Source organism: Lepus europaeus, chromosome 20 (genome assembly GCF_033115175.1).
Source record: "Lepus europaeus isolate LE1 chromosome 20, mLepTim1.pri, whole genome shotgun sequence".
Lineage (NCBI taxonomy): Eukaryota > Metazoa > Chordata > Mammalia > Lagomorpha > Leporidae > Lepus > Lepus europaeus.
The window spans coordinates 2,591,364-2,615,409 of record NC_084846.1 but is presented as its reverse complement, the minus strand read 5'-3'; the positions used below and the strand labels follow the sequence as shown (position 1 = coordinate 2,615,409).

The following is a 24,046-nucleotide window of genomic DNA, read 5'->3' as shown; positions in this document are numbered from 1 at the left end:
TTCATGGGCACAAGAATTTGTTTTGATCAGAGCCATCTGTCCAAATTAAAAAAAAAATTATTTATTTTTATTTGAAAGGCAGAGTTACAGAGGGGCAGAGGCTGAGAGAGTGTGAGCGAGAGAGAGAGAGAGCGAGAGCAAGAGCTAGAGAGACAGAGACACAGAGAGACAGAGAGAGACAGAGTCAGTCTTCCATCCACTGGTTCACTCCCCAGATGGCCACAATGGCCAGAGGTGGGCCAATCTGAAGCCAGGAGCCAGGAGCTTCTTCTGGGTCTCCCACATGGGCTCAGGGGCCCAAGCATTTGGGCCATCCTCTACTGCTTTCCCAGACCATCAGCTATCCAAATTTGAGAGTGATGTCCCGTTGCTGTATTATTAACAACATCTGGTTGCAAGACACAGCAACTCAACTTGTCCTGGCTTAGACAAGGCAAGACATGTTTTAGCTCAGACCTGAGACGTTCACGCCTAGGGGGTTTCTCATACTGGTGGACCCACACACAGTGTGACCTTCCGTGTCTGGCTTTCTCACTTAGCAGACGTTTCTGAGGAGCAACCACACTGTGGCTTGTATCAGTGCCTCACTCCTTCCCAGGGCTGAGGAACGTTCCGGATATACCAGAACCTTCTGTTGGCAATCACTTTTATGTTTTGTGAGTTTCCCCTCCATAAAAAAGTGTGAGGGAGTAAATCTGGCTTCAGGGACAGCCTAATCTAGCTCAGAAGGGAGCTTTTTTTTTTTTTTTTTAAAGATTTATTTATTTATTTGAGAGAGTTACACAGAGAAGAAGAGGGAGGGAGGAAGAGAGAGAGAGAGAGAGAGAGAGAGAGAGAGAGAGAGGTCTTTCCTATGCTGGTTCACTCCCCAAATGGCCACAACAGCAGGAGCTGGGCTGATCTGAAGCCAGGAGCCAGGAGCTTCTTCCGGGTCTCCCATGTGGGTGCAGGGGCCCAAGGACTTGGGACATCTTCTACTGCTTTCCCAGGCCACAGCAGAGAGCTGGATGGGAAGTGGAGCAGCCAGGACTCGAGCTGGTGCCCATATGGGATGCTGGCACTTCGGGCAGTGGCTTTACCTGCTATGCCACAGCGCCGGCCTGGGAGCTGTTTTGAGGACGGGAGCCCGCACCTCCGTCTGTGTGGGCCCCAAGGGAGGCCGCCCTGCGGTCAGTGTGTCCTCTGGTCTTCACCTCCCGCCTCTCTGGCCGCCCCCTCCCCCACAGTTCTTGTGTCTCAAGAACATCCGCACCTTCCTCTCCACCTGCTGCGAGAAGTTCGGCCTCAAGCGGAGCGACCTCTTCGAGGCCTTTGACCTCTTCGATGTGCAGGATTTTGGGAAGGTGAGCTGGGCTCCTTGAGCCCAACAACTGGCTTTCAATGCGTTTCCATTAACTTCCACGCTGGGTAAGCAGAGACCCCACCAGAGGCTCCGCAGAGGAGCCAGACAAGTGGCACGGGGCCCAGCTGGGCCTGGGTTCAAGCCCCGGCTTCACTGCTCGCTGAGGGACCCCAGATAGGAGTCGGTGCCTCTCTGAGCCCGGGGTTCCTTATCTGTAGTCGAGAACCACACCATTCCTGCCCTGTGCCAGTATCTGTGAGCATTAAAGATGGAAGCAAGTGGTGGGAGAAAATTCTAGAGCCATGGGGTCCGACCTGAAGGTCTAGCCTCCGGTGCTTGGGATCCAAAGCCCTGCTGGGGGGTGGGCGACGGGCTCCCTGAGCAGCCGGGATCCTTGCCGCAGGTCATCTACACCCTGTCTGCTCTGTCCTGGACGGAGATTGCCCAGAACAAGGGGATCATGTGAGTAACCGCCTGGGCCACGGGACCCCGTCTTCCCCCTCCGTGGAGCCCCCTCCCACCTGGCCCCACCCTCCTGCCTCACGCCTTCTGGGTCCCCCAGGCCCTTCCCCATCGACGAGGACAGCATGGGCGATGAGGACATCTACAGTGGCCTGTCCGACCAGATCGAGTGAGTGTGGGGTTGGTGGGTGTGGGGCCCGCGGGCTCCTGCGGCCCCAGCTGACTCTGTGTCCCGCAGCGACACCGTGGAGGAGGACGAGGACCTGTACGACTGCGTGGAGAACGAAGAGGCAGAGGGCGATGAGATCTACGAGGACCTCATGCGCACGGATCCGGTGCCCACGCCGGTGCGCGGCGCAGCCCCAGGCCTGGGTGGGCGGTGGGCGGGTGGCAGCCACAGGCCTGCTCAGCATCGACCTCCCCTCCTCACCCGCAGCACAAGATGACGGAGTATGACAAGCGGTGCTGCTGCCTGCGAGAGATCCAGCAGACGGAGGAGAAGTACACGGACACGCTGGCCTCCATCCAGCAGGTGCGCGCGCCCGCGGGAGCCGGCGGCAGGGCACGCCCCCGCCTGGCGCTCCCGGGGCCTCGCGCGGGCCCTGCCCGGGCTCCTTTGCTTTGCGTTTCTAAGTTTCTCTTCTACTCTGGGTGTCTCTGCCTTTCCCTTGTCTCTCTTGTCTGTGTCTCTCCATCTGACTCTCTGTCCCTGTGTGCCTCCCTGATCCTGTTTCAGTCTTTTCCTATATTCTCATCCCTATCTCTATTCTCTGTATTTATTTTTATTATTTATTTGCAACACACACACACACATGCACACACGCGGAGAGAAGGAGAGAGGTCTTCCATCTGCTGGTTCATTCCCCAAATACTTGCAACAGCCAGGGCTGGGCCAGACCAAAGCCAGGTGCAGGAGCTCCAGCCGGGTCTCCCACGTGGGAGCAGGGGCCCCAGCACTTGAGCCCTCACGGCTGCCTCCCAGAATCTGCACTGGAGCCACGGCCGGGAATGAGACCCAGGCATTCCAGTGTGGTACTTGGGCGTCTTAACCGCAGTCATATATATTTTTAAGATTGATTTTTTTATTTATCTGAAGGACAGAGTGACAGAGAGAGGGAGAGAAAGAGACAGACAGACTTCCATGTGAAGCGAGGGTCCTGGCACTCCGTCCCTGTCTTGCACATGGATAGCAGGACCCACGTCCTTGGCAGTCTGTCCAGGTGTGTCAGCAGGGAGCTGGCTTGGGAGAAGAGCAGCCAGGGGCTCCAGTGCGGGAGGCATCCAGCTGCCACGCCTCTCTCCCTCCAGCTTTCTTTTGTCTCTTCCCTGCATCTCCTTTAACAAAAGCTGTATTGAGATTCAGTTCATGTACCGTATGGTTCATCTGTGAGGTGGTGCAGCCCTCGCCACGGTCTAATTTTTCATCCGCCTCTAAAAAATCCCCGTACCAAGTCTCCCTGCTCCCCCGGCCCCGGGAAACCACAGCGGTCCATGCCCTGTCTCTGTTTATTTGCCAGTTCGGGGCGTTTCCCGTCGATGAAGCCACACACGATGTGGCCCTTTGTGCCTGGCTTCTTTTCATGGAGTGTGTTTCCACGGTTCATCCACGTTGCAGCGAATGTCCGTGTTCCTTTTCATGGCCGAATAATATTCCATTGTATGGATATACCACAATTGTTTCTCCATTCATCCATGGATGCTTCCACTTTGGGGCTATTATGAATAATTCTGCTATGAACAATCACGCACAGCTTATTATTTATTTGAAAGGCAGAGTGACAGAGACAGAGAGCGAGAGAGCGAGAGAGCGAGCTGTCAGTTTTCCATCCACTGTCTCATCTCTCAAATGACTCCAATGGCCGGAGCTGGGTCAGGCTGAAGCCAGGAGCCTGGAACTCCCTCCGGGTCTCCCGCATGGGTGCAGGAGCGCGAGCACCTGGGCCATCTTCTGCTTTCCCAGGCGCATCAGCAGGGAGCTGGGGCAGAAGCAGAGCAGCCAGGACTTGAGCTGGTGCCCCGGTATGGGATGCCGGCCATGTTGCAAGCAGCAGGTGAACCTGCTGCACCGAGTTTTGGAGTGAGCCTTCTCCCTCTCCTTTTGTGTTTCTGTCTGTCTCCCTGCCTCAGCTTCCTTTTCCCCGATTCCTGCCCCTCCGCTGTTTCTGTCCGACTCTTCCCACCTCTGCTTCTTTGTGGCGCTAGGCTGGAGGGCAGGGTTCTCACTGCATCGCTCTCCCTCCTGCCCCCCAGCACTTCATGAAGCCCCTGCAGAGGTTCCTCAAACCTCAGGACATCGAGATCATCTTCGTCAACATCGAGGTGAGCCGGCCGGAGCCCGGCCCTCGGCCTCTGTCCCCTCGGCTGGCCCTGGGGGCGGGGCTGGGAGTCACAGACATAGGGCAGGCCGCCGGCTCCTCGGCCCCAGACTCCGGTCCCGGCCCACACCCCGCCCCCCCCCCCCCCAGGACTTGCTTCGGGTGCACACCCACTTTCTGAAGGAGATGAAGGAAGCTTTGTCTACACCTGCGGCCTCCAACCTGTACCAGGTCTTCATCAAATACAAGGAGAGGTGAGAGCCCTGCCTGGGTGTCCAGGAGCCCCCTCCCCCCCACCCCAGCCCCCAGAGGCCGCTGGATAGGGAGGCTCAGCATCACCCAGCTGGCAAGCCGGGAGGCCAAGACTGACCCCAGTGCCTGCCGCCCTCCCCTGCCAACCTGTCCTCTTCCTGTAGGTTCCTTGTCTATGGTCGCTACTGCAGTCAGGTGGAGTCTGCCAGCAAGCACCTGGACCAGGTGGCCACAGCCCGGGAGGACGTGCAGATGAAGCTGGAGGTGGGGGATGGGCCCTCCTAGGCCCCGGGGGCTGCGTGGGGAATGGCTCAGCCAGTGCCTGCAAGGGAGGCAGCCAAGGGGAGGACGAAGCAGGGCTCAGAGCAGGCTGGAGCACTGAGCCCTGGTCCCGGAGCTGACCCCACATTATCAGGTCAACCCTGACCCCCAGCGGAGCGCCAGCCCTGGGCTACACCCCAGCATTGACTGTGCCCCAAGTCTGGGCTGAAGTCTCTGACTTTATACCGTGCCCCAGTCCCCGCCTGGGTTGGAGCCTGGACTGAACCCCAACCTGGATCTGTGTGTAGTGGAGACACAGCAGGGATGGGGCCCCTGGTCCTGCCCCTCTGCCCCCAGGCCAGCAGCACGGGCCCTGGGTGTCCTTCTTTATGTCCTCGGGGTCGGGGAGGGAAACGACGCCTGTGCACCTGCGCCGCCCGTCCTCGACACCCCGCTGTCCTCTGACTCCCGCAGGAATGTTCTCAGCGAGCGAACAACGGCAGGTTCACCTTGCGGGACCTGCTCATGGTGCCTATGCAGCGGGTGCTCAAATACCATCTACTCCTCCAGGTGAGGGTGGGCGGGGCAGCACCCACTGGGATGGGCCCTGGTGCCCAGGTGAGCAGGATGTACCTGAGGGTGGGCGGGGCTGCAGCACCCACTGGGATGGGCCCTGGCGCCCAGGTGAGCATGAGGCACCGTGAGGGTGGGTGGGGCTGCAGCACCCACTGGGATGGGCCCCAGGTGAGCAGGATGCCCCTGAGGGTGGGCGCGGCTGCAGCACCCACTGGGATGGGCCCTGGGGCCCAGGTGAGCAGGATGCCCCTGAGGGTGGGCGCGGCTGCAGCACCCACTGGGATGGGCCCTGGTGCCCAGGTGAGCAGGATGTACCTGAGGGTGGGTGGGGCAGCACCCACTGGGTGCACCCACTAGGATGGTCCCCTGGGGCCCAGCTGAGCAGGATGAGGGAGGAGCGGCTGGGCTGGGCTGGTTTGCGAGAATGCTGTTGGGGGTCAGGGTGGAGGGGAGGCTGGCCCGGGTGACGGCCCTTCCGTGTCCACGCAGGAGCTGGTGAAGCACACGCAGGATGCGATGGAGAAGGAGAACCTGCGGCTGGCCCTGGACGCCATGAGGGTGAGGGGGCCCCTGGTCGGGGCGGGTCTCGGGCTTCCCAGCCGGGGAGGAGGCTGGGCCGGACGTGGGGGCTGCGCTCACCCCTGCCCTGCCCCCAGGACCTGGCGCAGTGCGTGAACGAGGTCAAGCGCGACAACGAGACCCTGCGGCAGATCACCAACTTCCAGCTGTCCATCGAGAACCTGGTGAGGGGCGGGGCTGGCAGGCGGGGGGTGTGGCCGCTGGGGAGGGCGGCTCTGCTGCTCCTGGGTGGGCCTTGGCAGACCCCCTGCCTGCTGTGCAGGACCAGTCTCTGGCCCACTACGGCCGGCCCAAGATGGACGGGGAGCTGAAGATCACCTCAGTGGAACGGCGCTCCAAGATGGACAGGTGGGCGGAGCCAAAACGGCCCTGGGGTGGAGCCTGGGAGGGGAAAGGGCCAGGTTCCTAATAGGTGAGCAGAGCCATTCAGGGTCTGGGAAGGAGGCACGGCAGGGGTGGGGCCAGGTATAGATAGGCTGTGGGCGGAGCCAACAGGATTGGGGGAGGAGCCTGAGTGGGGATGGAAATGGAGCCGGATTACTAGACAGGTAGTTAGGGTCCCAGGAAGCAAACAGTGGAGCCTAGACTGACAGGTGTTGGGGCCACACAGACCAGGTGCGTGAGGTCAGGATGGGTGGGGGGCGTGGCAAAGAGGACCAAGGAGAGGGATGAAGGGAGAGTGGGGCCAAGCAAGTGGAGGGAGTGGGGCAGAGAGGCGGAGGGGCCAGCTGGAGGACGCAGACTTGCTATTCCAGGTACGCCTTCCTGCTGGACAAGGCCCTGCTCATCTGTAAGCGCCGTGGGGACTCCTACGACCTCAAGGACTTTGTGAACCTGCACAGCTTCCAGGTTCGCGACGACTCCTCCGGAGACAGAGACAACAAGAAGGTGGGGCAAGATGGCGGCACGGGGGTCCTGGGATGGGGCAGGCTTGGGGCCTGTGCTCGGCCTCTGAACTTCCTGTGTGTGCATGTGTGTGTTTGTGTGCATGTATGTGTGTGTATGTATGCATGTGCAGTGCACACATACATGTGTGTATATATGCTGTGCACGTGCATGTGTCTATACATGTGTGCATGTGTGAATATATGTGCCCATGCACATGTGTGTACATGCACATGTGGATGTATGTGCGTATGCACATATGTATGTATGTGCAGTGCACATATGAATGTACATATTCTGCATGTTCATGTGTGTATGTATGCACGTGCATGCATATGTGTGAATAAATGTATATGTACATGTGTGTACATGTGTGCATATATGTTGTGCATGTGCATATGTATATGCAAATATGTGTATATGTGAGTGTGCATACATGTGCGTACATGTATGTGCATATGTGTCTGTGTACATACATATGTATATGTGTGTACATGTATGTGTATATGTCTGCGTCTATGCATATGTATATATGTGTACATGTATGTGTATATCTGTGTCTATGCGTATGCACATTGTGTACATGCATGTGCATATACGTCTGCATATGCACATATGTGTACATGTATGTGCATATATGTCTATGTGTAGATGCATATGTCTATGTGTACATGTATGTGTCTATGTGTCTGTGTCTATGCATATGTATATGTGTATGTGTGTGCATGCATATATGTCATCTATACATCTTATATTTGTGCATGTGTCATGTATAATGTGTACATGCATACATGTGTCTATGTGTCTATGTATATGTGCATGTCTATGCATGTGCATATGTGCATGTATGTGTTTGTGCATGTGTATGTGTTGTGAATATGTGTATCATGTATACATGTGTGTATACGTGTATGTATGTGCATATATGTGGTCATGTGTGTTTGCATGTGCATGTGTGATTGTGTATGTGTGTATTTATGTGTGTGTGTTTGCGTGTGTGTTGCTGAGAGGACATGGAAGTGTGTGTCACTAGTCCACTCAGCCATTTTCTTAGTGGAGCGTCTGTCACGTGAGGAGCCTGCACAAAATCCATGGAAAAGGTGCATTCTCTTTTCATCTTGTTTTTGGTGGGGCTTGGCGAAGTCCCTCCTACATCCGGGGCCTAGCACAGGGCTAAAATGGAGAGCAGAGCAGCTCGGTGCCCTGTCCCAGGGCGCTGGCATTCTTGGAGGAACATGTTCTACGAAGGCGGTGACCAGGCGGGCGGGGGCTGGGAGCTGTTGTGGGAGACTGCGATGGCCAAGGTGGTGCTCTGTGCTCTGTGCGGTGACCTCTCCCTGTTGGCTTTTCCTGGCTGCCCTCTGCTTTTTCTCCCCTCCCTCTTCCTCCCTGTTCAGACCTTGGAGACCCCCTGTCCCCTCGGCTCCTGCTTCTCTGGTTCCTGAGCCCCCGTCCAGGCTCTGATCCCTGCCTCGTCATTGCCCCTCAGTGGTCTGTCTGTCCTCCAGGATGGAGGCCTGGGGCCAGCACCCTGCTCACCACTCTGTCCCCAGCTGCTGACGTCGGGTCTGTCGCCCGGCAGGCACTCTGAATGCTTGTGGGATACACGGATGCACGGATGGGAGAATGGTGAATGACAGGCTGTGTGTGGTGCGGGGCCCTGCAGAGCGTGTGTGTGCGTGGGTTGTGGGTTGGTGGCCCTGTGTCCAGGGCACTGCTGTCTGCTCCCCCCTGGGGAGGGGTCCACCCCCTGCAGGGAGGGGCCTCAGGCTGGTCTCTGCCTCCCCGCAGTGGAGCCACATGTTTCTCCTGATTGAGGACCAAGGCGCCCAGGGCTACGAGCTGTTCTTCAAGACCCGGGAGATGAAGAAGAAGTGGATGGAGCAGTTTGAGATGGCCATGTGAGTGCCTGCCCACGGGGGACTTGGTGTCCCGGCCCCCTCCCCTCCACCCCACACTGAACCTCAGTTTCCAAGTCTGGAAAATGGGCAGGGCAGGCTCAAGGTTCTGCAGACTTCCCAGGCCTGCCTGCCACTGACTGATTTTTTTTCTCCTCCTCCTCCTCTTCCTCCTCCTCCTCCCGAGGAGGTACAGGACCACTCCGGAATGCACAATCCCGTGTTGTTCCGTGCACTAAGGTGGTGCAGCCGTCACCCCAATCTCCTACAACCGTGTCCTTGCCCCCAGAGGAGACCCTGCGCCCAGGAAGCAACCACTCCCTGTTGCCTGCTCCCCCAACCCCTGGCCAGTGCACACCCGATTTCTGTGTCCACCCTCGGTCCCAGCAGCCGGCCATTGATGGATGGACAGACGTCCACGCCGGGAACGTCGCCCAGCTGTAACGAGCAATGAAATGCCACTCCTTGTCCATTTTCCCCTTGCAGCTCCAACATCTACCCTGAGAACGCCACGGCCAACGGCCACGACTTCCAGATGTTCTCCTTCGAGGAGACCACTTCCTGCAAGGCTTGTCAGATGCTGCTGAGGTGGGCGCCTGGGTCGGGGGCTTGGCGGGCCCTTCCTCGCTAGAGGGGCTGGCTGGGGGGCGTGGGAGGCACCGCTCAGCTTCTCCAGGGACCTCCTGCCGTGGCTGGTGGGGTGGCCGGCTGTGCCGATAGACGACTTTTCCCGTGCATCGCAGGGGCACCTTTTACCAGGGCTACCGCTGTCAGCGCTGCCGGACGCCCGCACACAAGGAGTGCCTGGGCAGAGTCCCTCCCTGCGGCCGGCACGGACAAGGTATGGGGTGGGTGGGGGAGGGGGCCTGGCTCCTCCTGGGGGATTCCCTGTCCTAACCAGTTCCTTGTTCCTTCCGTAGATTTTTCAGGAACCTTGAAGAAGGTGAGACTGGCGTGCTCCTGTGTGTGCAGGAAAGCCCAGGGCACGGTTCACCCCGGGGAGGGAGTGCGTTAACAGAGACAGGGCTGAGGGACCCCCAGGCTGGGCGCAGGTGGCCCCGGTGACACTCTTGGTCTCTCGTTCCAGGACAAGCTGCACCGCAGGGCGCAGGACAAAAAGAGGGGTGAGCTGGGTGAGTCAGCAGGGGGCGCCGTGTGGGGCGGGAGGCCCGCGGGCCTGTGCTGCAGCCGTCCTGACCCAGGGACGGTTGGGGATGATAGTGCTGGCTTCAGGAGGCCCCGCTTGTTCCAGCCCCAGGAGCCCCAAGCTGAGAAAGCCCTAGCTCAAGTCCTCGCCTGGCCCAGAGTGTGGCCACGTGGCCCAGCTCTGTCCGTCTGCAGTCCCGGCTGGCTTGGCACACCCATAGCTGCTCCCCTCAGCACCTCCCGGCCTGCAGGACACGGATTCCAAGGGGAAGGGGAGGGCGCAGAGTGGGAGCCCAGTGCCAGAGGGGAGAGGCTGCACGCCTTCACCTGCTGCTGGTTTTTGTGCGGCCTCCATAGCAATGGTTTTGCCTTCCCTCAGACTTCCCGTAAATGAAGTCGGCCCTTGTTTCTGAGTGTCTGGCTCCTGTGGTCCAACACAGCGTTGGTGAGGTGCACGGATGTAGCAGGAGCTCATCCTTTGTCATTGCTGCATAGTATTTCACGGTGTGACTGTGTCACAATCTGTCTGCCTATGCTGTTGAGGACATTTTGTTTCTTGCCAGTTTTTAGCTATTGTGAATAAGAATGCTATTTTAAAATGTTAGTTCATTGCAGAGAGAGAGAGAGAGAGAGAGAGAGATGTCCCATCTGTTGGTTCACTCCCCAAATGCCCACAGTGGCTGGAGCCTTGGCCAGGCCAAAGCTGAGAACCAGGAACTCATTCTGGGTCTCCCATGTGGCTGGCAGGAACCCAGATACCTGGGCCATCTCCTGCTGCCTCCTAGGGTGCACGTTTGCAAGATGCAGGGGCAGGGCTGGAACTTAAGCGTAGGCACTCTGACGTGGGACACAGGGACCCCACATGGCACCTTCACCCAGTGCCGTAGACCTGCCCCGGTGCGGCCGTACCTCTTCACTTCTCTTGGGTGTGTGCACTGGGCAGCATTGCTGGGTCTGTGCTCTGCTCTCGTGGCTGCTGCCCGGTGCTTTTCCTAAGTGGGTCCCCACCAGCAGTGCAGAGGAGCCCTCGTTCCTCCTTACTCTTGCCACCACTTGGTATTGTCAGTCTTCCTCCTCTTGCCCACCCTGCTGGTGTCCATGAGACTCCGGCTGGAGAGCTCCCGGCCAGCACCCCCCAGCCTGCCCCACCTCGTCCCTGCCTGGCCAGCACCACCCAGCCTGCCCCACCTCATCCCTGCCTGGCCAGCACCCCCCAGCCTGCCCCTCCTCGTCCCTGCCTGGCCAGCACCCCCCAGCCTGCCCCACCTTGTCCCTGCCCCAGCCAGCACCACCCATCCTGCCCCACCTCATCCCTGCCTGGCCATCACCCCCCAGCCTGCCCCACCTCGTCCCTGCCTGGCCAGCACACCCAGCCTGCCCCACCTTGTCTCTGCCCCGGCCAGCACCCCCTAGCCTTCCCCACCTCGTCCCTGCCTGGCCAGTACCCCCCCCAGCCTGCCCCACCTCGTCCCTGCCTGGCCAGCACACCCAGCCTGCCCCACCTCGTCCCTGCCCCGGCCAGCACCCCCCAGCCTGCCCCACCTCGTCCCTGCCTGGCCAGCACCCCCCAGTCTGCCCCACCTCGTCCCTGCCCCAGCCAGCACACCCCAGCCTGCCCCACCTCGTCCCTGCCTGGCCAGCACACCCAGCCTGCCCCACCTCGTCCCTGCCCCGGCCAGCACCCCCCAGCCTGCCCCACCTCAACTCTGCCCCAGCCAGCACCCCCCAGCCTGCCCCACCTCAACTCTGCCCCAGCCAGCACCCCCCAGCCTGCCCCACCTCATCCCTGCCTGGCCAGCACCCCCCAGCCTGCCCCTCCTCGTCCCTGCCTGGCCATCACCACCCAGCCTGCCCCACCTTGTCTCTGCCCCGGCCAGCACCCCCTAGCCTTCCCCACCTCGTCCCTGCCTGGCCAGCACCCCCCAGTCTGCCCTACCTCATCCCTGCCTGGCCAGCACTCCAGCCTGCCCCACCTCGTCCCTGCCTAGCCAGCACCCCCCAGCCTGCCCCACCTCATCCCTGCCTGGCCAGCACTCCAGCCTGCCCCACCTCGTCCCTGCCTAGCCAGCACCCCCCAGCCTGCCCCTCCTCATCCCTGCCTGGCCATCACCACCCAGCCTGCCCCACCTTGTCTCTGCCCCAGCCAGCACCCCCCAGCCTGCCCCACCTCATCCCTGCCTGGCCAGTACCCCCCCAGCCTGCCCCACCTTGTCCCTGCCTGGCCAGCACCCCCCAGCCTGCCCCACCTCATCCCTGCCCTGGCCATCACCACCCAGCCTGCCCCACCTCATCCCTGCCCCGGCCATCACCCCCCAGCCTGCCCCACCTCATCCCTGCCCTGGCCATCACCACCCAGCCTGCCCCACCTCATTCCTGCCTGGCCAGCACCACCCAGCCTGCCCCACCTCATCCCTGCCCTGGCCATCACCCCCCAGCCTGCCCCACCTCATCCCTGCCTGGCCATCACCACCCAGCCTGCCCCTCCTCGTCCCTGCCCTCCAGGCCTGCCCAAGATGGAAGTGTTTCAGGAGTACTTCGGGCTGCCCCCGCCCCCTGGAGCCTTCGGACCCTTTCTGCAGCTCAGCCTTGGGGACATTGTGGAGCTCACCAAGGCGGAGGCCGAGCAGAACTGGTGGGAGGTAAAGGCTGCTGGGGCCATGGGGTGGTGGGCAGGACCCAGGGGGGGAATCCTGGGTGCAGGTGACCTTGGGAAGGGGGTCCCAGCCCCACCTGGCTCAGAGGTGGTGCCTGGGGAGAGGTGAAGCCGATGGGGATTTCTAGCCTTGACCCGTCTGAGCTGTCCTCTCCCCAGGAAGTTGATACTGGACACCTCCTGGGAAATCCAAGTCTGGACAAGCAGAGTGGTTATTGGGCAGACGGATGTGCACACACAGAGACAGACACATACGCAGACACAGATACACACACAGACACAGACACACAAACATACCCAAATACACACAAGCATACATACAGATACACAACAGACACACACAGACACACGTAGACACAGGAACAGATGTACACATACATTCAGACATACAGAGACACACACAGGCACACACAGACACACAAGCACACAGATACATACCCAGATACAGAGGCACACACACACAACCACAGACACATACAGACATCCACAGACACACACAAATGCACACACACATGCACACACACCCACACACATGCACACGTGCACACGCATGCACACACACATGCACATGTGCACACACAGACACAGAGGCATATACAGACACAGGCACACAGATGCACAGGCACACACAGGTACACATACATACATACACATATGCACAGACATGCACACGCATACACACTCCCACACACACAGACACAGACACACACAGGCATATACAGATACATACTGACACAGGCACACAGATGCACAGGCACACACAGACACACATGCATACATACACATACACAGGCACACAGACCTGCACACACAGGCACACACATATACCCACAGACACCCCCACACACGCAGACACAGATAAACATACACAGGCACACACATGTACCTACAGCCACACAGATACACATGCAGACACATCCATAGACATGCACCCACAGACACATACATACACCCACAGACACAGACGCATACACACATATACACACAAACACACACATACACTCACATACACATATAGTCACACAGACACACACATACACACACACAGAGACACATGTTCACACATACACACATACAGGCACACATACACACAGACATGCAGACACACACATGCAAACACACATAGAGACACACACATGCAAACACATACACACATGTACACACATACATACACATACACATATAGACACACACAAGACACACATATATACACATGAACACACACTCACATGGACACACATAAACACACACCCACAGACACCCACAGACACACACATACACACACTGACATGCACACACAGACATGTACACATAGACACAGACACACACAGACACACATAGACACAGACACACAGATACACACAGAGACACATACATATGCACACACACACATACACAGACACATGGATGCCCGTAACCCCTCTCTGCTTTTGTCTCCTGGATTCTTAGGGCAGGAATACGGCGACCAATGAAGTCGGCTGGTTTCCCTGTAACAGGGTGAAGCCCTACGTCCATGTGAGTGCCTCAGGTGTGGGTGGCAGGGGCCAGGGGTCCAGAGAGGCTCCTGGGAGGTGGAGAGACCTGAGAGGATGTCCCAGGGGTTGGGGGAGCTGCTACCCCGGTGGGTCCTCCCTCATCTCGCCGTTTCGCCTCCCTGGCCAAGGGGCCCTGCATGAGGCTACGGTGGAGGAAGGGCCTGTCTTCCTTTCGAGTCACTTCATGGAAAACACCTGAGTGCAGACGGGGGTTGTCCCTGGACTGGGCCCCTCAGGGTGTCTGATGGACACACGTGTCCACGTCATGCTGCGTGGACCCCGCACTCTGTGCTGACCTCAGATCTCCCCAGTTCTCCCCAGACGTGGCGCCCCTTCCCTCTGCACCCAGATTGCCCACTCTGCCCACTGGTCGGCCCAGCTCTGTGGGGCTGTGTGTCACTCTAGCCTCCCGTCAGCCTGCACTCTGAGCCATGGGCACAGAGCCTCCTCCCCAGGTTTATCGGCTGTTGATGTACTGGCCTGCCTGTTCTGCCGCTCGGCCTTTCTCTCTGCTGATGGATAAGTGAGCCTGCAGAGGATGGAGCCTTCTCGTGCGTCACCACGGCATGGCTTTCAGAGCCTCGGGAATTGGCCTCGACACGCGCTCTTATGTAACCTGTAGCCTGTATTCAGATTCTCACACACAGTGTCCTTTGCTGGCTTTTAATTTTTTAAAAAATTTTATTTATTTGAGAAGCAGAGTTAGAGAGAGAGAGAGAGAGGGAGGGAGAGACACAGAGAGAGGTCTTCCATCCGCTGGTTCACTCCCCTAGATGGCTGTACCAGCTGGAGCTGAGCTGATCTGAAGCCAGGAGCCAGGAGCCAGGAGCTTCCTCTGGGTCTCCCATACGGTTACAGGGGCCCAAGCACTTGGGCCATCTTCCACTGCTTTCCCCGGCCACAGCAGAGAGCTGGATTGGAAGTGGAGCAGCCAGGACTCCAGCTGGCACCCGTATGGGATGCCGGCACTGCAGGCAGAGGCTTAGCCTGCTGTGCCACAGTGCTGGCCCTTGGTATCTTTGGCCAGTGGTTTCTCCCCTGGCATGTCATGTCGTGAGCTCCCAGCTCCGTCTTTCCTTCCACGTTTGTCAGCTGGTGTTCTGTGGTGAAGAACTATCCCTTCTACCCTGTCTCTGTGTGTGTCTTCTCTTTCTTTTCACTTGTCTGTCAATCTATTGTCTATATCCACCTATCTACCCATCCATCCACCTGTCTATTGTCTATCTGTTTCTATATCCATCTATCACCAATCGTCTATCCCTCGAATCTATTTATTATCTGTCTATAATGTGTATTATTTATCTACCTGTCATCCGTCTATGTATCTATCTCTTTGGCCTGTCATGTGTATTTTTAAAAATGATTTATTTTATTTATTTGAAAGAGTTAGAGGTAGAGACAGAGAAAGGTCTTCCATCTGCTAGTTCACTCCCCAAATGGCCACAAAGGTTGGAGCTGGGCCAATCTGAGACCAGGAACCAGGAGCTTCTTCTGGGTCTCCCACATGGGTTCAGGAACCCAAGGACTTGGGCCATCATCTGCTGCTTTCCTAGGTGCATTAGCAGGGAACTGGATTGGAAGAGGAGCAGCCGAGACTCAAACCAGCACCCATATAGGATGCCAGCACTGCAGGCCAGGGCTTTAACCCTCTATGCCACAGCGCCGGTGCCATTGTGTATATCTCTAACCTATCGTCTATTATCTCTCTTCTATTTCTGTGTATGTATGTAAGTATGTATGTATGTATCTATCGATACATCCGTCCATCCATCCTGTCTATCCTTGTCTACCTATCCATCCATCCATCCATCCATGCATCCATCCATCCATCCATGCATCCTCCCTGTATCACTTGTGTATCCATCTCTTATCTACCTGGGGGGATATCTATCTCACTTGTATATCCCTCGGACATCTACCTGGGGGGATATCTGTCTCATTGGTCTATCCCTCTGTCATCTACCCGGGGATATATCTATCTCACTGGTCTATCCCTCTGTCATCTACCCGGGGGATATATCTATCTCACTGGTCTATCCCTCTGTCATCTACCTGGGGGGATGTCTATCTCACTGGTCTATCCCTCTGTCATCTACCTGGGGGGATGTCTATCTCACTGGTCTATCCCTCTGTCATCTACCCGGGGGGATGTCTATCTCACTGGTCTATCCCTCTGTCATCTACCTGGGGGGATGTCTATCTCACTGGTCTATCCCTCTGTCATCTACCCGGGGGGATATCTATCTCACTGGTCTATCCCTCTGTCATCTACCCGGGGGGATATCTATCTCACTGGTCTATCCCTCTGTCATCTACCTGGGGGGATGTCTATCTCACTGGTCTATCCCTCTGTCATCTACCTGGGGGGATGTCTATCTCACTGTTCTATCCGTCTGTCATCTACCCGGGGGGATATCTATCTCACTGGTCTATCCGTCTGTCATCTACCCGGGGGGATATCTATCTCACTGGTCTATCCCTCTGTCATCTACCCGGGGGGATATCTATCTCACTGGTCTATCCCTCTGTCATCTACCCGGGGGGGATATCTATCTCACTGGTCTATCCCTCTGTCATCTACCTGGGGGGATATCTATCTCACTGGTCTATCCCTCTGTCATCTACCTGGGGGGATATCTATCTCCTGGTCTATCCCTCTGTCATCTACATGGAGGATATCTATCTCACTGGTCTATCTGTCTGTCATCTACCCAGGGGGATATCTATCTCACTGGTCTATCCCTCTGTCATCTACCTGGGGGGATGTCTATCTCACTGGTCTATCCCTCTGTCATCTACCCAGGGGGATATCTATCTCACTGGTCTATCCGTCTGTCATCTACCTGGGGGGATATCTATCTCACTGGTCTATCCCTCTGTCATCTACCCAGGGGGATATCTATCTCACTGGTCTATCCCTCTGTCATCTATCCGGGTGATGTCTATCTCACTTGTATATCTGTCTGTCATCTACCCAGGAGGATACCTATCTGACCAGGAGGGAGCGCTGGATACCGGCTCCTGTGATCGCCAGACAGGGCCTCACAGTTCCCTGAGGGCATCCGTATTTTCTGGCGCAAAACCAGATCCATGTTGTATCTTCCCTGCCTCGGTCTGGCTTCAGCCTCTTCTCTGGGGGACTCGGTCCTGCCAGCGGCAGTGCCATTTGCACACCATCCTCGGCCATGCTCCCGTCTCTGCCTTCAGGCATAGCTTCTCCTTTTCCTCAGTTACAGCGAGGAGACTGGGAGAAGACCCGGGAAAGAGCAGCTCTCCTGTCTCCTAGGGGTCCCCATCCTCCTCACCCCAGTGCTGCCACTGGGTGTTCAGTGCATCCACCTGCTGTTTCCTTACTGTGAAGACAGACAGACAAGTCTCCCCGTGGCTTACTCCGTAGCCCGTTCTCCTCCATTTAGTCCCCAGGGGTCTTGGGACCTGTGCACATTACTGTACACAGAACATCTCATTCGGGTTTTAAAGACTGAGGTGAAGTTGGTACAGTGTTAAGTTACCACGTTCCAGGAGAACAGTTGGGTGGTACCTTTGCGTTATTTGGTGTATCCCGTCTGCTGGGATGTCTGGAGGGGTACGAAGAGTGGAAGGGTGATTGTCGGGGGGCTGGAGTTGGAGGCAGAACAGGGACTCGCCACTTAGTGGGTGATGTGTGTGGGGTCTTCTGGGGGAGATATAAATGTTTTGGAATTAGGGGTGGTGGGCCCTCATATGTTCTGTTCTTTTTCTTAATCATGGTAAAACTGGTATATGGGCACAGGTCAGGGGCATTACCACACACACGCTGTTGTGTAGCCATTGCCAAAACCTTCTCACCTTTTCAAGATCAACCTCGGTCCCCATTAAACACAGACTCCCCATCCTCACCCTGTGACACCTCTCTCTGCCTCCCCCACCATCCGCTTTCTGTCTCTGTGGATCTGATGACCCTAGGGACCTCGTGTGAGTGACATCATGCGATCCGTGTCCTTTTGAGTCAGATTCATTTCTGTGAATGCGATGTCCTTGAGGTCCCTCCGTGCTCTAGCAGGTGTCATGATTCCCTTCCATTTAAGGCAGCCTCTTACTCCATTGTAATGGTATCTGTTCATCTCTCATGGGTGTAAGGTAGTGGACGTGAGCAGGTTCACACTCCTGTCTCTCTGGGGTTGGCAAATGTTTTCTGTCAAGGGCTGGAGATGAAATATTCTCGGCCCGGTGGGCCACGTGCTCACATCTGAGACTCCTCAACCCTGCTACGGCCAAGCGAAGGAAGGCACAGCTGGCTTGTACCCCAGCAGGCACAGCTGTATTTCATAAAACTTAAAGTATAGGTGCTGACATGTAGATTTTATGTAATCTGCACACACCAGGAAACATTCTTCTTTTGATTTTCATCAATTATTTAAAAAAGTAAAAACCACTTTTAGCTGGAGGGCCGTACAACACAGGTGGGAGGACGACTCACTCCTAGGCTGTGGGAGCAGTCTGTCTCACTAGGTGCGAGGGATGTGTTCCCCAGGAGTGGCACAGTGTCCGGGACATTCTAGGCACTCGGTAGTGCTCATGGAGTGGATGGATAGATGGATGGATGGATGAAGTGCCCTGCAGTCTGTTGTCCAGCGGCGGCCTCTGCCCTCACCTGGGTTCTCTGTCTGTGTTCCAGGGCCCTCCCCAGGACCTGTCTGTCCATCTCTGGTGAGTAGGACCACACCCTGCCATTGTGTTTTTGACTCGGCGTTTGTAGGGTGGGAACCCAGGCTGGGCATGGAGGGGCTTCCAGCTCAGTCACTTATTCTCGGAGCCCAGGGCATTGGCTTCTGCACCTGTCCCTGGGCTGGGGACCTGCTGAGGGGACGGGAAGGCAAAGAAAGGTCCCTGGGCTTGGGAGATTGTGGTCTTTTTGGAAGGGAAATGGTCACAACAACGAAGGTGATGATAGTGAAAATGGTGATGGTGGTGGTGGAGATGATGGTGGTAGTGGTGATGGTGATGGTGGTGACAGTGATGTTGATGGTGATGAAGGTGATGGTGATGGTGGTGATGACAGTGATGTAGATGGTGATGATGATGGTGATGGTGGTGATGATGGTGACCATGGTGGTGATAGCAGCAGTTCCTCCACTCCCCCTTTTTACCCGTTGCATGTTGAGCATCTGAGGGTATGGGGTTATAATGTGACTTTTGGAGCTTGCTAACTTGGGTTCAAATCTTGATCTGAACATTACACAGCTGTGTGGCCTTGGGCCGATAACTTAATCCTGCTGGAAAGTAGGTTAATTGTGGCATCTACTATATGGTGTAGTCACTGCACAGCGTTGCTGCTGCATGGTGTTGTTATCTTGTGGTGTTGTTGCTGCATGGTGTTGTTACTGCACAATGGTGTTATCACTGCATGGTGTTGTCACTGTGTGGCAGTGTCACTGTGTGGTGTTGTTGCTGCATAGTGTTGTTACTGCACAATGGTGTTGTCACTGTGTGGTGTTGTCACTGCGTGGTGTTGTCACTGTGTGGCAGTGCCGCTGTGTGGTGTTATCACTGTGTGGCAGTGTCACTGTGTGGTGTAGTCACTGTGTGGCAGTGTCACTGTGTGGTGTTGTTGCTGCATAGTGTTGTTACTGCACAATGGTGTTGTCACTGTGTGGTGTTGTTACTGTGTGGTGTTGTCACTGTGTGGCAGTGTCACTGTGTGGTGTTGTCACTGTGTGGCAGTGCCACTGTGTGGTGTTGTTGCTGCATAGTGTTGTTACTGCACAATGGTGTTATCACTGCGTGGTGTTGTCACTGTGTGGTGTTGTCACTGCATGGTGTTGTCACTGCGTGGTGTTGTCACTGTGTGGTGTTGTCACTGTGTGGCAGTGTCGCTGTGTGGTGGTGTTGCTGCATAGTGTTACTGCACAATGGTGTTGCATGGCGTTGTCACTGTGTGGTGTTGTCACTGCATGGTGTTGTCACTGTGTGGTAGTGTTGCTGTGTGGTGTTGTCACTGTGTGGTGTCACTGTGTGGCAGTGTCGCTTTGTGGTGGTGTTGCTGCACAGTGGTGTCGCCTTACAGTGGTGTCACTGCACGCTGGTGTCACTGCACAGTGGTGTCCTTGCACGGTGTTGTCATTGCGTGGTGTTGTTACTGTGTGGCAGTGTCACTGTGTGGTGTTGTTACTGTGTGGCAGTGTCGCTGTGTGGTGTTGTTGCTGCACAGTGTTGTTACTGCACAATGGTGTTGCATGGTGTTGTCACTGTGTGGCAGTGTCACTGTGTGGTGGTGTTGCTGTGTGGTGTTGTTGCTGCATAGTGTTGTTACTGCACAATGGTGTTGCATGGTGTTGTCACTGTGTGGTGTTGTCACTGTGTGGTGTTGTTACTGCATGGTGTTGTCACTGTGTGGTGTTGTCACTGTGTGGCAGTGTCACTGTGTGGTGGTGTTGCTGATGTCACTGCACAGTGGTGTCCTTGCACGGTGGTGTCGCTGCGTGGTGTTGTCACTGTGTGGTGTTGTCACTGCGTGGTGTTGTCACTGCCTGGTGTTGTCACTACCTAGTGTTCTGAGGCTTACATGAGCCTGTGAAGTGTGTAGCCCGGGACTCAGTACCCAGTGAAACTTCCTGTAGCATTAGCTGTTGTCATTGTCTTGTCCATTCTAAGATCTGCAGTTTGTTTTCTGCATCTTAACATCTCTGGGGTTGGTATGTTAGTACCGTATTTTAAAAAAACAAAAACAAGGCCAAAAGTATCTACCCTGAGTGAAACAGTGGGATAGTGAATCCTGCAGGGCCATCACCACTGCTTCCCAGGTGTGCGTCAGCAGGAGGCTGGGGTCAGGAGCAGAGCTGGGGTCAACCCCAGGCTTTACTCACAGGGCCACATCCTGCCCTTGTACTCATTTCTTTAAAAATTGAGGTGAAAGAAAACATGAAATTAATCATTTAATCATTAGCGGTAGTTCTTATATTCATATAATATCGTATGTCATATAATTATATAAAATTAATATTCATACAGTACAGTTGCACTTATATAATGCTATTTCATACATTTCACATCTACATATACCTTATGTATTATATAATTTTTATTATACCTGTATATTTGTCATTTTATATATTTACTTTGTAATACATGTTTGCTTTGTTATATTACGTATAATCAAACCTTGTAGGTTTTCATTTATGTCCTGTTATTACACATCATATATTATAGACATCCATTTATATTATGTTATATATAGTTACACATTACATGTCATGACCAGTTATTTATGTTGTACATTGACATTTACATTAATGTGTCTTAAGTCATAGGTCACGTACTCATGCTTGTGCCACAAGTTTGCATCAATGTCGCACACACCTCCATTTACATACACGTCCATACGTGTACTCATACTCACTGGGCTGTAGCACGCTCAAAGCGGCGTGTGCCTGTCATCCTGTCTTGTTTCTTTTTTTTTTTTAAAGATTTATTTATTTATTTGAAAGAGTTACAGAGAGGCAGAGGCAGAGAGAGAGAGAGGGAGAGAGAGAGAGAGAGAGGTCTTCCATCCGCTGGGTCACTCCCCAGATGGCTGCAGTGGCCAGAGCAGTGCTGATCCAAAGCCAGGAGCTTTATCCAGGTCTCCCACGTGAGTGCAGGGGCCCAAGGACCTGGGCCATCTTCCACTGCTTTCCCAGGCCACAGCAGAGAGCTGGATCGGAAGTGGAGCAGCCGGGACTGAAGCTGGCGTTCCAGTATAGGGTGCTGATGTCGCAAGCTGCAGTTTAACTTGCTCTACCACAACGCTGCATTTATGTTGATTTAGAATACTGCTTTAAGACACCATGCTGTTCGTTTTATTTGTTTTGGTGCCTGGGTTTTTGGCCTCCGTTTAAATTTTGTGCAGAAGCTAGTGCGTCACCCTCCTTCCCCTAGCTCCATCCCGGTGACCACAGAGCTGGGCATACAGTAGGCACTCAGTAAAAGGCCCATTGATGACGTGGCCAAACTCCAGAGACCCAGTGAGCCCCAGAAGGCTGAGCTGCTCCTGCAGCTCCTGTGTCAAAGTGTGGGTGTGACTTGGAGAAGCCTGGCAGTTACCGCCTGGCTCTGGGCTCCACTTGCCACTGCCTGGGGCCTGTGTCAGTGTCAGGACCAGGCTGGCGGGACACAGTGCCTCCATGGGTCCTGGGTGTGGGAGCCATGCCGCCTCTCACCTTGGTGTCTCTTTGCAGGTACGCCGGCCCCATGGAGCGTGCTGGGGCAGAGAACATCCTCACCAACCGCTCGGACGGGACGTTCCTGGTGCGCCAGAGGGTGAAGGACTCGGCAGAGTTTGCCATCAGCATTAAGTAACTCCTCCCCCAAGCCCTGTCCCCCGTGGGCACCTGGGGAGAAGGGCATGCCGGGTGCAGAGTTCCTGCTCCCCTGGGGGCCTCTGCCTGTCCTCTCTCTCTCCTCTTTCCTTTCTTAAATGTTCATGTGTTTATTTTGAATGTCAGAGAGTTACCGAGAGAGAGAGAGAGAGAGAGAGAGAGAGAGAGAGAGAGAGAGAGAAAGGGAGGGAGCGAGCAAGCGCTTCCATCCGCTGGGTCACTCCCAGCCAGCACTGGGCCAGGTGGAAGCCAGGGGCTTCACCCAGGTCTCCTGCGTGGGTCAGGGGCCCAGTGAGGAGCCATCACCACTGCCTCCCAGGGTGCTCTTCAGCAGGGAGCTGGAACTGGGAGCAGAGCTGAGACGTGGCCCCAGGCACTCCACCGTGGGGTGTGGGTGTGCCAAGCTCTGCTCTCACAGTCTTGTCATTTCGGGGCGGCTTTGCCTGTGGGAATTTCGTGGTGTCCCGGTCTCCCGAGAGCTTTTGTACCTGTTTCTGTTGGGATCCCCGACATGTTAATTGTAACATCTAGGTGAATTTCCCAAGGGTAATTTCTTGGTGTCCAGTCTGCAGAAGCCATTGAAGGTTGGTCTCCAGGCTGACCCGAGGGTGTGCCCAAGGCAACGTGCTTTTGCGGGTGACTTCGCTGCCTAGTGTCTGAGATGGGTGGGGCTTTCTAGCCCACCCTCTGCACTGGGTGTAGCTCTCGGGGATCCGGGGAGTCTGGGCTGGCCCCTGCACCTGCAGCCCCAGGAGCTCAAGTCGCTCAGCAAACCTCCAGGGCAGCCCTGGCGCTGGTTCATGCGCTCTGCTCAGATTCTAGTTCCATCTTCACTTTTTGGCTCCTGGGGGTTCCCTTTGCTGGTTTTAGAGCTCTCCCCCACTCTGGCTTTTTTTTTTTTTTTAAGATTTATTTATTTGAGAGCCAGAGTTACTGAGAGAGGGGGAGAGGGAGGGAGAGAGAGAGAGAAAGTGAGAGAGAGCTCTTCCAAGATCTTGTTGTCAGCGACTCTTGAGGGGAGGACATGAAAGCGCCAGGAGCATGGTCCTGTGGTCAGCTGCAGCCTTGGACCCCAGCGGGCGCCGTGACCCCTGCCTCCCCGGCTGAGGGGGGGCTTGGGGCGGAGGACTGGTCTGGTCCCCACGCTGAGCCCCTCTCTCTGTGTGGTTCCAGGTGCAGCGTGGAGGTCAAGCACATTAAGATCATGACGGCAGAAGGGCTGTACCGCATCACGGAGAAGAAGGCTTTCCGAGGGCTCACGGTAGGGCCCTCTGCCCCCGGCTCAGCCCCCAGGCCCGGCAGGACCCTCCCTGCAGCTCTGTCCTGGGCCCTGTGCTCTCCCACATGCAGAGCGGCCCCTCCGAGGGCACAGCGACCTACTGACCTCCGACCTCTTCCTTTGTGAACAGCAGTGAGAGGAATAATAGCAATGATAGCTAATCACAGCAGTAGCATTTATTAAGCGCCTGACCTGTTGTAGACAGGGCTCCGGCTCACTCCTTGAGCTCCCATTTCACAGATGGGTAAAACAGCTTAAGTCTTCCTGGAGCATCACAGAATAACAGGACAATGCTCGTTTTAAACACATTTTTGTTTAACAGACATAGAATTGCCAACTTTATTTTAAAGCTAAGAGAGAGAGAGAGAGACAGAGAGAGTGAGAGAGAGAATCTTCCATATACTGGTTCACTCCCTAAATGCCTGCAAGAGGTGAGGTGCACTTGGGGTCAGGAAGAGGCCAGGGGGTCTGGAGCTCCCTGGGTCTTTTCTGTGGGCGGCAGGGAGCCCAGTACCTGGGCCTTGGCA

At 55.9% G+C, this 24,046-nt stretch overlaps 1 protein-coding gene across 1 annotated transcript in view; it reads left to right on the top strand.

Annotated features, from left to right (window-relative positions):
* Positions 1-24,046, top strand: part of VAV1 (vav guanine nucleotide exchange factor 1) — a 57,698-nt gene that overhangs the window by 22,973 nt on the left and 10,679 nt on the right. The window contains exons 2-24 of the mRNA XM_062178365.1: positions 1,227-1,343; positions 1,746-1,804; positions 1,905-1,973; positions 2,043-2,151; positions 2,241-2,336; positions 4,055-4,123; positions 4,270-4,373; positions 4,536-4,635; positions 5,107-5,202; positions 5,698-5,766; positions 5,865-5,951; positions 6,050-6,135; positions 6,543-6,675; positions 8,464-8,573; positions 9,057-9,158; positions 9,314-9,411; positions 9,491-9,513; positions 9,658-9,703; positions 12,219-12,355; positions 13,819-13,884; positions 18,562-18,593; positions 22,100-22,216; positions 23,414-23,501. Of these exons, the coding sequence (XP_062034349.1) occupies positions 1,227-1,343; positions 1,746-1,804; positions 1,905-1,973; positions 2,043-2,151; positions 2,241-2,336; positions 4,055-4,123; positions 4,270-4,373; positions 4,536-4,635; positions 5,107-5,202; positions 5,698-5,766; positions 5,865-5,951; positions 6,050-6,135; positions 6,543-6,675; positions 8,464-8,573; positions 9,057-9,158; positions 9,314-9,411; positions 9,491-9,513; positions 9,658-9,703; positions 12,219-12,355; positions 13,819-13,884; positions 18,562-18,593; positions 22,100-22,216; positions 23,414-23,501 (2,013 nt within the window). The remainder of the gene's footprint in view (positions 1-1,226; positions 1,344-1,745; positions 1,805-1,904; positions 1,974-2,042; positions 2,152-2,240; positions 2,337-4,054; positions 4,124-4,269; positions 4,374-4,535; positions 4,636-5,106; positions 5,203-5,697; positions 5,767-5,864; positions 5,952-6,049; positions 6,136-6,542; positions 6,676-8,463; positions 8,574-9,056; positions 9,159-9,313; positions 9,412-9,490; positions 9,514-9,657; positions 9,704-12,218; positions 12,356-13,818; positions 13,885-18,561; positions 18,594-22,099; positions 22,217-23,413; positions 23,502-24,046) is intronic.